Below are 14,407 nucleotides of genomic sequence, written 5' to 3'. Positions count from 1 at the left end.
AAAAACACTAAATATTCTCTTATTTGCAAATGCATTGGACATCAATTGCTGTCAGTGACAGCCAACTTTACTTTATATAACAATAATATGCCAAAATTACTGTGTGGTCAGTGTAAAAATAGCTCAATTCTAAAGCAACTCTGGTTTGTCTATCACCATCAATGGCACCCACTACAAGCCAGCGTGCTTGCCAAGTCCACTAAAGTCGCCAAAAGTAACGACTCTTACCGGTTTCTGATAGTGATGTCACAGCGATCTTTGAAGGACACTTTTGTGGTGTTCACTCTGTAACAGGAGTTACCATGTCTCCTCCAGCCCTAAACATCAACACGATGACAGAGACATGACTCACTGAAGTAGTAAATCCACGCTTAAAACTATAAAATTTAGACTTCGGACCATACTCACGTCCTCAAAGCGACAGCTGGCAACCCCCGATGATTCGCTGACCTCTCCTTTGGTTTGACACATGAATGCTCGTGGCTCGGAACAGTTGCTGACACTCCAACTGTGAGACTTACAGGGACAGACGACAACTCGTATTTATACTAGCTAATTAAGCTTCATGTGAAAACAAGGTTGCTTAAAGTATTTAAGTATGCTGATAATAGAGAAAATATTTCAATACGAAAAAATCTGCAGTTTTGTGACGTCAATTATACCACGTAAAGTTTTAACTCTTTCACTGCCACTGACAATAACGTGGCACATTTCATCTTTCTCTGAATTTAAATGGGTTTATCACGAGTAGACGTCCAATCTATTTGAACTGGGAGGGTGGCAGCGCTGCCAACCCTCCCACTTCAAATGGATTGGATGTCAAGCGTTGTCACTGGCATTAGTTAATGACTTGAATAATAAATAATCTGGGAGACTTGCATTTGATTGTCTAAACTAGTACTCACATTAATAAAATGTCTGCCACCCAAGTTTGGTGTGTGGCTGTTATTTACGTTTTTATTCTTCACTGTTATACATCAGAATACTAAAATTTGTTTTTTCAACTGAAAAAACAATATTCTTTTCCCTGAGACGTACGAGATAGAAGTGTTGTCTGTCCCTTTGACCCTTTATAGGGCAAGTGAATTTTTTTGGTCATAAATATAACACTTGACACGCTCTACATTTGGGATACACGTGTGGCTTGCATGAGCCAAAATGTAACGTCCACATCCATTATATTGATGCCAGGTCTTAATTATAATTCAGTTATTATATGTATATATGTTAATGAAAAAAACAAAATAATTGTAATTATACTGTATACAACATCAATACATTTAAAATGAATAAAAACAGAAATACACTTCGATTATGGATCCCTGTAGCACTCTAAAGTTGATCATTTTCTTTTTAACCCTTCAAAGGTCATTAAGTGTTATTTAAGTATCACGCAGGCGCACTAATTCGCCGTCCGAGAAGCATTGAGCAAATTGACCCCCATGCCCCTCGACTCCCCGCCGTGTAAGCAAGCTTGAAATATTGCTCATTTGGAGCAGAGAGAAAACCGAGCTTTCTAAGGCTTATCCTGAACCCATTTTATTTTTGTATCTGCGCTCAAGCCCGCCCTTTCCCCAAAAGCCACGTTCAAGCTAGGCGCTAACACTAATGCACAGCTGCACCGCTACCGTAGCGCCCTGTCTCTCTCGCTCTTTGCTGACGTAATTGCTGCATGAATTCCGAATTAGGGGACTTGACAGTTCAGACCGCGGTCACATTCTGGAAAAATATGGCCCAGATCAGATTTTAACGACATGCGAAAGTGACCTGGATCGGATTTGAAATGGTCCACGTTTATGCGACTTTTCACGTTCAGACCGTCAAGTATATGCCGTAGTCGAGTCGGAAAAACATGAAAAAATTTGTGTATGAACCCTAGCTTAAGTTAAAAAAAAAAAAAAAAAAACCTATCAACTTTAATTCTGAACGTTGTTGGCAACCATAAGTATTTTTGTGATGGAAATGCCCCACAATCAACAGAAGGTGGCCCTAAATGAAGAGGAAATAACCCAAAATCAACAGAGAGCGACCAAAAATCAACATGAAGTGGCCTGAAATTCAGCATAAAGCAACAGGAAGTGTTGAAAATGCCGCAAAATCAACAAGAAGTGACCAAAAATAGTTGTCACCCTGAAACTGCCCAAATTAAGGATCCCCACCCAAATTCCCATTTTCAAGTTCATTTAGTTTTATTTGGAAAAATACAATTAATAACAAATTACTGTAATTATAAAATAAATAAATAATAATCCATCCATCCATCCATCTTCAACCCCTTATCCAGTCGGGTCGTGGGGGCAGCAGTTTCTGCAGGCAGCCCCAAACTTTGCTTTCAATGGCTACACTAACTGATTGTGAGATCCCAAGGCCCTCCCAAACCAGTGTCGAGACATAATCCCTCCACCTGGTCCTGCTCTGAGATCTTCTCCCAGCTGGACATGTCATGAACACCTCCCTACGGAGAGGCCCTGGTTGCATCCGCACTAGATGCCCGAACCATCTCAACTGACTCCTTTCTAGGTGAAGGTGCAGTGACTCGACATGGAGCCTCTCACGAACAGCAGCATTTCTCATCCAGAGTCTAAGTGAGACACCAGCTATCCGCCTGAGAAAACCCATTTCAGCCGCTTGTACCCGCGATCATGTTCTTTCGGTGATTACCCATCGATTATAACCAAAGGTTTTGATTGTTCCTTCACTCATGAACAAGAACTTACTTTATAATACTACTTAATAATCAAACATATTAAATTGATTTTCTTGACGTTACCAAAAAATGTCACTTGCCCTATGAACAGTTAATAAAGTATTTAACTCATTGCCTGTTTTTGACAAGGATAGATGTCCAGTTCATTTCAACTGGGAGCATGTGCTGGTAATGCTCATTTTTCAGGCAGCCAGTAATTTAATGACTGCCCTATAAAAGGGAGGCAGCCAGTAATTTAATGACTGACCTATAAAAGGGACATAGGAAAAGCTTTTATCTTTCATACAAACTCAACAATCCCAAACAAACACACCGATGAGTAGAAAACACAGCTGGTATCCTGCAAAGACTGCGCCGGCTCATTTGGGCCCCAGAACGTGAACGTGATTGGCGTCCCGTCCAACCACTTGAAAACAGTGTGATTCACGCCCTCTCCGACCAGACCGATCCACACGTTATCTGACAAACAAAAACTCACAAGTAAATTCTGATTTTCAACAGGTTTTTTTCGATGTAGTCAGAGACAAACCTGCGGGAAAACTCGTGCTGATCATCTCTTTGCTGTCAATGGAGTGAAGACTTGCCAGAAAGCTTCCTCCGACAGTCTGGTTGCAGAACTTCTGTGCTTCAGTGAAGTTTAAAGGGTTGTCTGTCACTAACTTGTAACACCAGCCATTCCACGGGACCCAACCGGAAGCACACGTTGTGTCTTTATACAAGAGTGACTCTGCAAGACAGTGTCATGTCAGGAAAAGTGTCTTTAAGATGGTGAGGGGGGAAAAAAAGTGACGGGAAGTAACCTACCCGCTGGTGTTGACTGAGTAGCATTGATGATCTTCTTGCAGATGTATGGAAGTTGTTTGCTACATGCTTCCGCTTCGTAATTGTGCTTGGAGTTCAGAACTCCACAGTCTGACTCAATGATTTGAGAGACGGGCGGCATTCCTGTCACAGAAAAACACACACAAGTGGCATTCGCCTCCAGGTTTTCTACGTTGACAGCAAAGAGATCTTCAGATTCTTGACCAAAGACAGCTTCCTAAGAAACATGTCTGGGCGAAACATCTTCAAGAATCTCCAATGGTATGTTGTAAGTGGCAGTTTAGAGCTCGCGTCTTAGTACGTTTCGCTTTCAGAAGCTCATATTCACTGCAAATAATGGGTTTATTCAGGACAAACAACACCCCCAATGGCATGGTATTCAATGTGTATTCAATGAGTTCAATGAGCACAACGAGCTTCTTTACCACATGAGTCAGTGGCCACATTGTTATACCGACAACCCACACTAATTGTTTATACAGAGCTTATTATAACCTTCAAGATCCATCTTTTGGTCTCAAATCAATACGGTAAATGTTAACTGAAACTTGGCTCTCTGAGTACCACCGTCAAGGCCAGCATTAAAAGCTCTAGACATTCAATGCATTTCAAGAGATTATTCGCTTCCAGCCTCTCCCAGTTTTAGTAAGTCTTTAAGGTAACACTAAAGGAAGACCGCGTACCACTAGTAGTAATCGTACCACACTTTGAAAACCACTTAGGGTGTAGTTTATCTGAATAACTATTAACCCTTTAACACCTAAGCCTATTTATGCCGAATTTGCATGCATTTGATGTTGCCTTTATATTTCAAAGAAAAAATTGTTTACAATAGCCAAATTGGGTCCCTTTTTTCAGGACACCTTGAACTTCATGTCTAAACTGTTGTTTTCTTCACTGGCCAATTATAATCCACATTTTGGACCCAAAAAGACAAAAAAAATCCCAATTTATTTTTTCAAAATTTGTAATGTTGACGTCCCATTGACAACCAAACATGCTCGACCAACCGTTTTGAAGCTTGATAATATTTATTCAACTTGTTAGGATAAACATTCAATAGAAAAAAATAAGATTGAATAGTTTTATGTTTGACAATTCAACACAAACAGCAGGTATGGTCATAGGCGTTTTTGGCCTTTACACATACTATGGTCAAAACAGGTTATATAGTGTGCAAAATAGTGAGAAAAAATTTATATATATCATCTAACACAAAAAGGGTTTGGAAGATATCTCTTTGTGAAGTTAGGTGTTGTACCCATCACCTCATCAAAAGTATATACGTACATGCAATCAAGCTTCTCGAACACACATCTACATAAAAATGGAAAAGATTATAGTGAAGATAAAATATATATAACATTGAAAAAAAGTATTTAAAAAAATATTTACAAGTAGTTGAATTCAAATTTTTCAGGCAAGTGACTCAATAAAGTTTTTTTTTTTTTTTTTGCGCACTCAATAAAGCTTCTTCTTGAAAAGGTCACGGAGGGAGCTGCGTCACACAGCCTACTCTTTCGCCGTTTGCGCTCTACTGTCACTTCTACTCGCCGAGACGCCGATTCATCAGAGGAAAACAACGACAAATACGACTCATCTTCTTCCTTGAGTTAATGAAATAATGCATTAGCTTGTGCTAAATGTAGTTTTAGATTCATTCTGCACGTTTCAAAGTCGCTCGCTCAAACAAACCGGTGTTGTGCATTTTTCGGCACAACACCGGCCGTTGCTTGCTTCGCATGCCTCCCTTTCAATAGTTGGCGCCTCGCTCGGAAATTTATTAAAAATGATCACATTCGGTTCATCCTTCCTGACTTTACAACGACACTTGGGATAAGTAGTCTCTTGTGCTTCTTTCGGTTTTGAAAAAGGAAAAGAAATGATGGAAATATGGAGATGGATACATGGTCCATGCAGCGTTTTAATGCATATTTATGAGTGCAATAAAACTATAAAACTCAAATGACATTATCTCCCGTTTTTCTTGGCTGATTGACTTCAAATAAAAACTGGTGTGGACATCAACTTCCGCACTTCCAAACGAGACTAACCAGCAGCACGTGGGTGATGTAATTACAGCGTGACGAAGCTTCAAAGACGATATGCGTAAACGCGTCGCTGCCGACACGTTCGGTGTTAAAGGGTTAAAAAGATGAATGGATGGACGTTATGTTAACTAACACATATTTGTTTAAAATGTTATTGTTATTAATATAGCATTTGTTCTCTGTCTCAGATAAAATTCCCTCTACACTTAAGAAAAATGCTACCAAAAAATTACAATTATTAATAATGTTGCACCGATACCGATACCAGTATAGCAGGGGGGTCCGATACAGCACTAAAATGGTGGTATCGGTATCTGTGAGTACTAACAAATAGGGCGCCGATACCATTTACTGGTATCACTTCAATACAGCCTTCTTTCTCCTGACACTCACTACACCCTGTGCTGTGTGATGACACGTGAACACTTTGCATGCCAAGTAGCTATTGCTATTGGCCTGCTCCAGACCAATGAGAGCGGGCCAATAGCCGCTCTTAACCAAAGACGGGGGAGCTTTTACAAATGGAGGAAAAACAAACCAGGAGAAGAGTTCTGTGAACATTTCAGCACAGAAACTCCGTCGAGTACAATGGCTGCATGCAAGATTTGCGACCTGAAAGTTTCAAGAGGTGGAGTTAAATCGTTCAGTTTCAAAACCTCGAACCTGATAAAACATTTGAAGACGAAACATGTAAACGAACACAAAGAGTTTGAGGCTGCAACAACAGCTACCAAGATAAAGAGGTCTGGACCGGAGCAACAAAAACCTAGTCAGTTCACTTCGTCCACTAAGATATTTTGGAGTGCAAATTGCAACTCAAATACTGTACGTTTTGTGCATTTCCTGACTGGTGTGACATACTCTGATGCGACTTATAGTCCGAAAAATACCGTATATTGAGTATCACCTGCTTCCCAGCGCAGGTATGACAATGGAGAGCCATCCGACCACTGCCAGCCTTGCGACGTGTCTAACTGATGGAGGCCTATCCACATTCTCTCAGGCATCATGTTGAGGCCGTCTAAAACTGAAGGAGAAAACACCACAGAGGACATTTTGAAAAAAGAACACAGCGATCCTGATCATTAATTAATCGGCTGCCACTGACAGCGCTAGACGTCGAATCCCTTTGGAGTGGGAGGGTTGGTAGTGAATGAACATCATTCGCTGCCAACCCTCCCACTTTACAGGGATTTGATATCTACTAGCTGTAAACTAGTGATCCACTCATTTAAATTAACAGTCACCGTCTCTCATGTACACTATCCCAATTTTCCAGTATGGTGTTGTTCACTACTATGTCAGTCTTACTAGTCGAGGAGTGGAGATCATCCGGGCAGGACACGCTCAACAAGTCCGCTCCTTGGCTCCGACAGGAATCCAGCGCTTGTTGCCAGGTAACTGCGGCGTTGGGAACAAACTCATAGCAGGAGTTCCCCTCCGGCCCGCTGAACAGAGTCTGGCAACCCATCTCTAAAAAATGTCACAGAAAAGGTGAGTGTTTGGTTTTGTTTTCAGCTGATGAGTTAAAAGCAAACATGCCAGGTTTCAAGCAGTTCCCGTCCTTTCTGTCGCGATCATAGTCGGAGGTAGTGGAGCACCAGGAGAGTCCCGGCAGGTCCGAATCTGGGATGCACCCGTGATGCCAGCTTCCGTTGTACTTGAAGGGGAACTCGCAGGGAGCCCCGGCAGAGTTCCCGTTGGTGGTGTGAATCACTACATCAAAAATAGGAGAACTGAAAGTAAAAAACCTATGACAAGAGGCTAAAAAAAAATTTCAAATATTTTTTTTAACCAAAATCCAACATTTCTTCCTGTTTTGGAATAAATCACTCTTTAAAGATAAAGGTAGTCCCGGGTTATGAACGAGTTCCGTTCCTACAATGGTGACGTAACCTCAATGTCCACATAAATCGGATTTAACCCTTTATGTGCCCCTAAATCTCAAAATAACTAATCAAAAGTTTCAAAGTATTGTATTTTGTTTAATGATGTAGGATACACAGCCCTGTGGTGGCAGCGTTATGTCTGGCTGGACTGTCACCTGGTACGACTGAGGAGCAGACATGTATATGTATGTTTGACCCACATAAGGCTGTAAGTCAGGGGTCCCCAAACTTTTTCCTGTGAGGGCCACATAACTTTTCCCTTCTCTGATGAGGGGCCGGGGTCAGTTTATAACAGAAACAGTGTGACAATTGCAGGAGTGCCTAAATATAAAAATTTATTGTTTTTCAGAAAGCCACAATCAAATAACACTTTCTGGATTCTTCACAGAACAAAAGTAAATAAAATAAAAGTAATAATAGAATAGAATAGAATAGAATAGAATAGAATAGAATAGAATAGAATAGAATAGAATAGAATAATAAATAATTATAACACTATTAATTAAATAGATAATAACCAAATAACCCTCTCTGGGTTCTTTACAGAAAAAAGCCAGGAAATAAATAACACTATTGAAAAAAAAGAAAAAAATCAAAATGCTCTCTGGTATTGTTCAGGGGGCCGGACCAAATGTGGAGGCGGGGGCCGGTAAGTTGTTTCAGCTAATATACAGTACTGTGCAAAAGTTTTAGGCAGGTGTGAAAAATGCTGTAAACTAAGAATGCTTTCAAAAATGGAAGTGTTAATAGTTTATTTTCATCAATTAACAAAATGCAGTGAATGAACAGAAGAGGAATCTAAATCAAATCAATATTTGGTGTGACCACCCTATGCCTTCCAAACAGCATCAATTCTTCTATGTACACTTGCACACAGTTTTTGAAGGAACTCGGCTGGTAGGTTGTTCCAAACATCTTGGAGAACTAACCACAGATCTTCTGTGGATGTAGGCTTCCTCAAATCCTTCTGTCTCTTCATGAAATCCCAGACAGACTCGATGATGTTGAGATCAGGGCTCTGTGGGGGCCATACCATCACTTCCAGGACTTCTTGTTCTTCTTCACGCTGAAGATAGTTCTTAATGACATTGGGTGTATGTTTGGGGTTGTTGTCATGCTGCAGACTAAATTTGGGATTTTTCTTTTGTTCACACACTTTGCATTTTGTAAATTGATAAAAATAAACAATTATTGTTTATATTTTTGAAAGCATTCTTAGTTTACATCATTTTCACACCTGCCTAAAACTTTTGCACAGTACTGTATGTTTGTGTATGAATTTGTAATTGAGTTGAGAGCTACAGTTTGTGGAGTTATGTGTGAGCGATTTGCTACGAGAATTGTAGTTACGGTAGCATTCGTAGCATTTAAGATAGCGGACTATTGTTTGGCAAATTAGGCTAATTGATCTACTAAATTAACATTAATCAGACTAGATGGATGTTTGAACCCCAATTGTTTTGTGTCAGGTGTTTTATTGTTACAACTAGGACTGTCAAACGATTACATTTTTTAATCGAGTTAATTACACCTTAAAAATTAATTAATTGTAATGAATCGCAATTCAAGCCATCTATAAAATATGCCATATTTTTTTGTAAATTATTGTTGGAATGGAACGATAAGACACAAGACGGATATATACATTCAACATATGGTACATACAGTAAGTATTGTATTTGTTTATTATAACAATAAATCAACAAGATGGCATTAACATTATTAACATTCTGTTAAAGCGATCCATCGATAGAAAGACTTGCAGCTCTTAAACGATAAATGTTAGTACAAGTTATAGAAATTTTATATTAAAACCCTCTTAATGTATTCGTTTTAATAAAATTTGTAAAATTTTCAATCAAAAAATAAACTAGTAGCCCGCCATTGTTGATGTCAATAATTACACAATGCTCATGGGTCGCACCCAAGCACCAGAAGAGGACGACAAAACTCCAAAAAACACAAGTAACAAGTGGAGATTAAACTGTACTGGCATTTTAATGTTTAAGCAGGGCATGTGCGTTAATTGCGTCAAATATTTTAACGTGATTAATTTAAAAAATGAATTACCGCCCGTTAACGCGATAATTTTGACAGCCCAAGTTAAAACGTATGTCATTTTGAACATAAGTGTACATATGTGTGTCACAGCTTTACAAATTGTCAAAAGTGAAGTGCTGTCCTAGAGACCTGACCCTGGACTAAGCAGTAGATGATGGATGAATGGAATAGTATGAGAATAAATCGTATTATTACGTCGGGCTATGGTCAATATCATGTATGTAGAACTAGATGCGAAATGACAAGACTCGCTAGCATTAGTGAACAGCCGCCATTTTAAAGCAGCATATTCCTCTGTTAAAATCAACAGTATTAAAAGGATTTTTGTTTTAGAATCTGTTGTGTTGCTTATTTAGAAAGATGCAGCCATATGAAGCTTTTGATTACTTTTTTAATGAACTCGTAGCTGTGAAAACATAGCATCACATCACCATCCTTGCCAGACGCTCTCATCTCTTCTTATCCGCATTATACGTACACTCCTACAGTGTCACTCACAGGCCTAACTGGTATTGTCACAACATAAACATTGCATGTGTCTGTAAACACAACATAAACGGTTTTTACAAATAAGGAAACATTATTTTGCCTCATCTACATAAATTTTAATCAATAGAAGAATTTATACTAATGCTTCGCCGTAGCTCCTAGCCAGTGTTGTTAATTTTACTTTAAAAAAGTAATTAATTACAGTTACAAATTACTTGTCCCAAAAAGTAATTGCGTTAGTAACTCAGTTACCTGAATGTAAGAGTAATTAGTTACTTGGCAAAGTAACTAGTGATCATTTTCATGTTTTTTTTTTTCTCAAAAAAAAAAAAAAAAAAAAAAAAAAAAAAAAGGTCACACAATGTGAAGTTTAAATGGTTTTGGGAACAATTGGCCCCAGCCCAATTCTTTACCCTCCACATAACTAGACACAAGGGTCTTGCGATAACTAGATAGTAACCTTTGCTATGTGTGGAAGTCATTTAAAGTTGTGAATCAACCGTTAAAGTTGTTAAAATTGCTCCCGTTATTGCATTAGTTCCCTTCTGTCAACTTTCAACAATCAACATGTGTAAGTTTTAAGTTTTCGTCATTTAAAGATAGATTTAAGTCAAGATTTTGCCGATTTAGGAGCATTTTAAAATAAAATTTTTAAAAAGTTACTTGGGTTCGCGAGGAAGGATCTCTACATCAGAGCCTTCCTGCGAGGTTTACTGCTTTAAGATGGCGGCTGTTTACTAACACATGTAGTCCTTAAAACATGTTGCCAATGCAGCCGTGTCTGTCATTTGCATCTAGTTCTATAATATGTGATATCTACCGTATCATGTGGGCGTAGTTTGTAGGCTATGGCTACACTCGGGTAAACGAGGGAGTTTATTTTATATCCAGCCATGAAGTTGGAAGCAGTTATGTGGCGTCGGAGCTACTCCTGTTCTGGTTTGTTTACATCCGTGGTACACTCAAAATGGCGCATGGAGGCGTGTCCGCTAGTTTGGGCACGTGACTGACAAAGACCGATTGGAACCACCTAGCATCGCGTTTGCAACGGCGTCCTCCCCACTCCTGCTCTGCTCTCTCGTCTCCGTGAGTCCGTCTCTCTCAGCCTTTTTTTATTCAACCAACTTAGTAACGCATAGTAACGCACGTCTTTCCCGCCTCAGTAACGGTAACGGCGTTGCCAAGATGAGAAAAGTAATTAATTAGATTACTCATTACTGGAAAAAAATAACGCCGTTAGTAACGCCGTTATATTCTAACGCCGTTATTGACAACACTGCTCCTAGCTAAGCTACATGTATGGCAAAATAATATGAGTAAATGTTTTCTCCTGTGTTTCTCCTGTTTAAACTAAATAGTTTTAAAGTTGCAGCAGTACTTGATGCATTTAAAATTTGTCACAAATAAAGAAAGAGGGTAAAATGCTGTAATAATTATTGTATAATTCTTCACAATGTACTATATCATGCCATATCTGTATTAGAATAGAATAGAATAGAACTTTATTGTCATTGTCAGCAATGAACATTGTGATATAAACTGGCCAACATTGTAAAAGGAGATTTTTTCCATATCGCACAGCACTGTCCAGTATGGTTAAACAATGTGCAGTAGAGGCAAAATGGGAATGTACCCAAGTAGCTTGAAGATTTACTCCTTTTTAAATTAACCAAGAACTCCATGGATCAAGGATCAAAGACATTGTTCGGTTCACGGCTTTGAAATCTGTTTGACCAGGCACACAATATTTTTTCCAAGGCCGTGTGCTGTTCATTTCACAATGTAAGCAGCCTCTGTGCTCCAAAGGAAGCTGACCAATTTGCACACAATAACAATCCGTCTCTTTTTATTAGAGTCACACGTAAAAGTAGGCCAACACTGGTAACTTAATCAACCTAATTCGCGAATAAAAATCAACCGTAAACATTTACAAGACAAGTCAGATGTCCTGCATCTTTGCATGCTATTCAATGAGGGATTATACTATATACCAGTTATGAATGAATGATCTAGGACAAAAGTTCAAAGACCGCTCTAACGTTATCTTTAGATGAACACGAACAATCAAGTATGACGCCAAAATCCCAAGTGCATTTACATAGGACTCTTCACTTCCTATTAGGAATTTGACCCACTTGAGTGTCAATTGCCACGTTTACATGGAGCCAAATATTCCAATTACAATCGGAATATTTGTTCAAACCGAATAAATGTGTTCCATATAAACACCTCATTCGGAATGAACAGGCCCAAACCGAATGGAATTTCATTCCGATTCACAGGGGTGGAATATTCCTTTTCCCAAACCGATTAGAAGTAAAATTATATCATGTAAACAGGGAAGCGGAATGGTGTCTGGTTGCGTTCTTTCTGCGCATGCTCCGTACTGACGTGGTGACGTCACTTGATGACGTAAGTAACGTCACTTGCAACATGGCTTCCAAGCACACGCACAGCGCACCCACACAACTTTTTAAATGAACGGCGTATCATTCTGAAGTTTTGTTTCCACTCGAAAAGTTAAAACAGCAGCTGATCTGACGATCGATCTCCATGTTTTGCAACGTGACGCTTTGTTTTGATTAATCTGCGCATGTCAGACGGCAGTTGTCAAACGTCCTTTCGGAATAAAGGCAGTCACATGTAAACGCTGGATCGGAATAGATGAAGTGACATGTAAACAGCTGATGTGAAATATCCATTCGGAATGATTTGAATCGGTATGAATAAAAGTCAGCATGTAAACGTGGCTATTATCTCAACGTATTCTCTGAGAGGAATGAGGATCAACACCTCAATAAAACTGTTAGAAATGTCATAAAACCAGTTTGGTCCAGAGACACACCTACTTTGAATTGTTTCTTTTGTCTATTACCACCAAATCCATTCATATTTGTCACCCTCCCTATACAGTCAAAACACTTGTTCATTGAGGACAACAAGGATTTACATTTACAATCAAAAACACTAATATTCAATTACACAACTGGTTTGACATAATGGACTGCAAGGGTGTAACAATATATCAAAAAGGCACATGGGGATACCGGGATTTCCCCGGTGGGCCAATTGGCTGGTGTCGGGATGAATAAATTGCGTCGTAATTCGTAAGTAGGGTGTGGTGCAGAGGTTGCGCTAGACTTTTTCGTTGTCTGTCATTTTGACTGACAGTTTCATAAAAATCCAGTCATAATCTATTTTTACCCGTCACTTACATTTTTAAAATGATAATAATGACATATTCAATAGTATTTAGTTTTCATTCATTTTTAATTAATATTCTGTCCGAACAAGCTTAACAAGAGGCAAACAGACAGCGGAGTGCACCAATCAGCGACGGGCAGACGTGCCGTTAGCAAAGCGACGAGGGCAGGACGAGGGACTTGCGCGCGGAAGTAAACATACGAGGAGAACGGAGTTCATTCAACATGGCGAGCGTGAGACAGACTGTTGTCAATGTCTCGTGTCGATGTGTTTTAGCTCATTTAAAACTGAATTTACCGCGGATTGGAACATATTCTCGGCTCTCCCGCCATCCGTGTTGTTGTAGAGACGACTTTCGGCGCGCAAGAGTGACGTTGCTCGTGAAGAACACGTCACGCAAATAAACAAATCTGATTTGTCGATTGAGTTTGTACCCACTCTGTGTCCCAGACTTTTCTCTCAGTGTTTGAAAAATACAGGGAGAACAGTTTGGCCGTGCCAGGCAAACACTCAGTTGCCTTGACATTTTTCCGAGTAAGGCCAACGACGTCATGCATCAAGAGAGACAATAGCTAATTAATATGCTTACTTGCCACCCTGTGGTCTGGGGTGTGAATTGCAACCTGTCAAAATGACGGATGGACTTCAGTTTTTTCCGTCACCGTTTTAAAAAAACGGTCAACGACGGAAAATATTCGGTTAACGCGACCCCTGGTGTGGTGTCACTAAACATGTGTGAAATGTGACCATAAATATTTTAAATGTACACGGCAAAAATACAGTGTATCACAAAAGTGAGTACACCCCTCGCATTTCTGCAGATATTTAAGTATATCTTTCCATGGGACACACTGACAAAATGACACATTGACACAAAAGTAGTCTGTGCGCAGCTTATATAATGGAGTTAATTCATTTTCCCCTAAAAATAACTCAAAATATACCCATTAATATCTAAACCCCTGGCAACAAAAGTAAGTTCACCCCTTAGAAACTACGTACATCCCTCAAGGTCCAAATTAAGTACTGATTGTCATTTCCCCTCCAAAATGTCATGTGACTCCTTACAGGAGTGCTGTCAGCATTGCTGCGGCGATTGAAGAGGTGGGGGTCAGAAGAGCTGCCCCGACTAGTCGACGTTGTCGACGTCATCGATGACGTAAATGCGTCGATGGGCAAAACAT

The 14,407-nt window shown here is 39.6% G+C and overlaps 1 protein-coding gene across 1 annotated transcript in view; it reads right to left on the bottom strand.

The window, feature by feature from the left end:
- Nucleotides 1-14,407, bottom strand: part of ly75 (lymphocyte antigen 75) — a 61,977-nt gene that overhangs the window by 40,903 nt on the left and 6,667 nt on the right. The window contains exons 3-10 of the mRNA XM_057840428.1: nt 7,123-7,296; nt 6,892-7,053; nt 6,488-6,607; nt 3,512-3,652; nt 3,237-3,434; nt 3,021-3,166; nt 409-516; nt 229-317 (exon numbers count right to left, since the gene is read on the bottom strand). Of these exons, the coding sequence (XP_057696411.1) occupies nt 229-317; nt 409-516; nt 3,021-3,166; nt 3,237-3,434; nt 3,512-3,652; nt 6,488-6,607; nt 6,892-7,053; nt 7,123-7,296 (1,138 nt within the window). The remainder of the gene's footprint in view (nt 1-228; nt 318-408; nt 517-3,020; nt 3,167-3,236; nt 3,435-3,511; nt 3,653-6,487; nt 6,608-6,891; nt 7,054-7,122; nt 7,297-14,407) is intronic.

This window comes from Corythoichthys intestinalis, chromosome 1, assembly GCF_030265065.1.
Source record: "Corythoichthys intestinalis isolate RoL2023-P3 chromosome 1, ASM3026506v1, whole genome shotgun sequence".
In the NCBI taxonomy this organism is placed as follows: Eukaryota; Metazoa; Chordata; class Actinopteri; order Syngnathiformes; family Syngnathidae; genus Corythoichthys; species Corythoichthys intestinalis.
The sequence above is the reverse complement of the archived record's forward strand: the minus strand, read 5'-3'. Positions and strand labels throughout refer to the sequence as shown.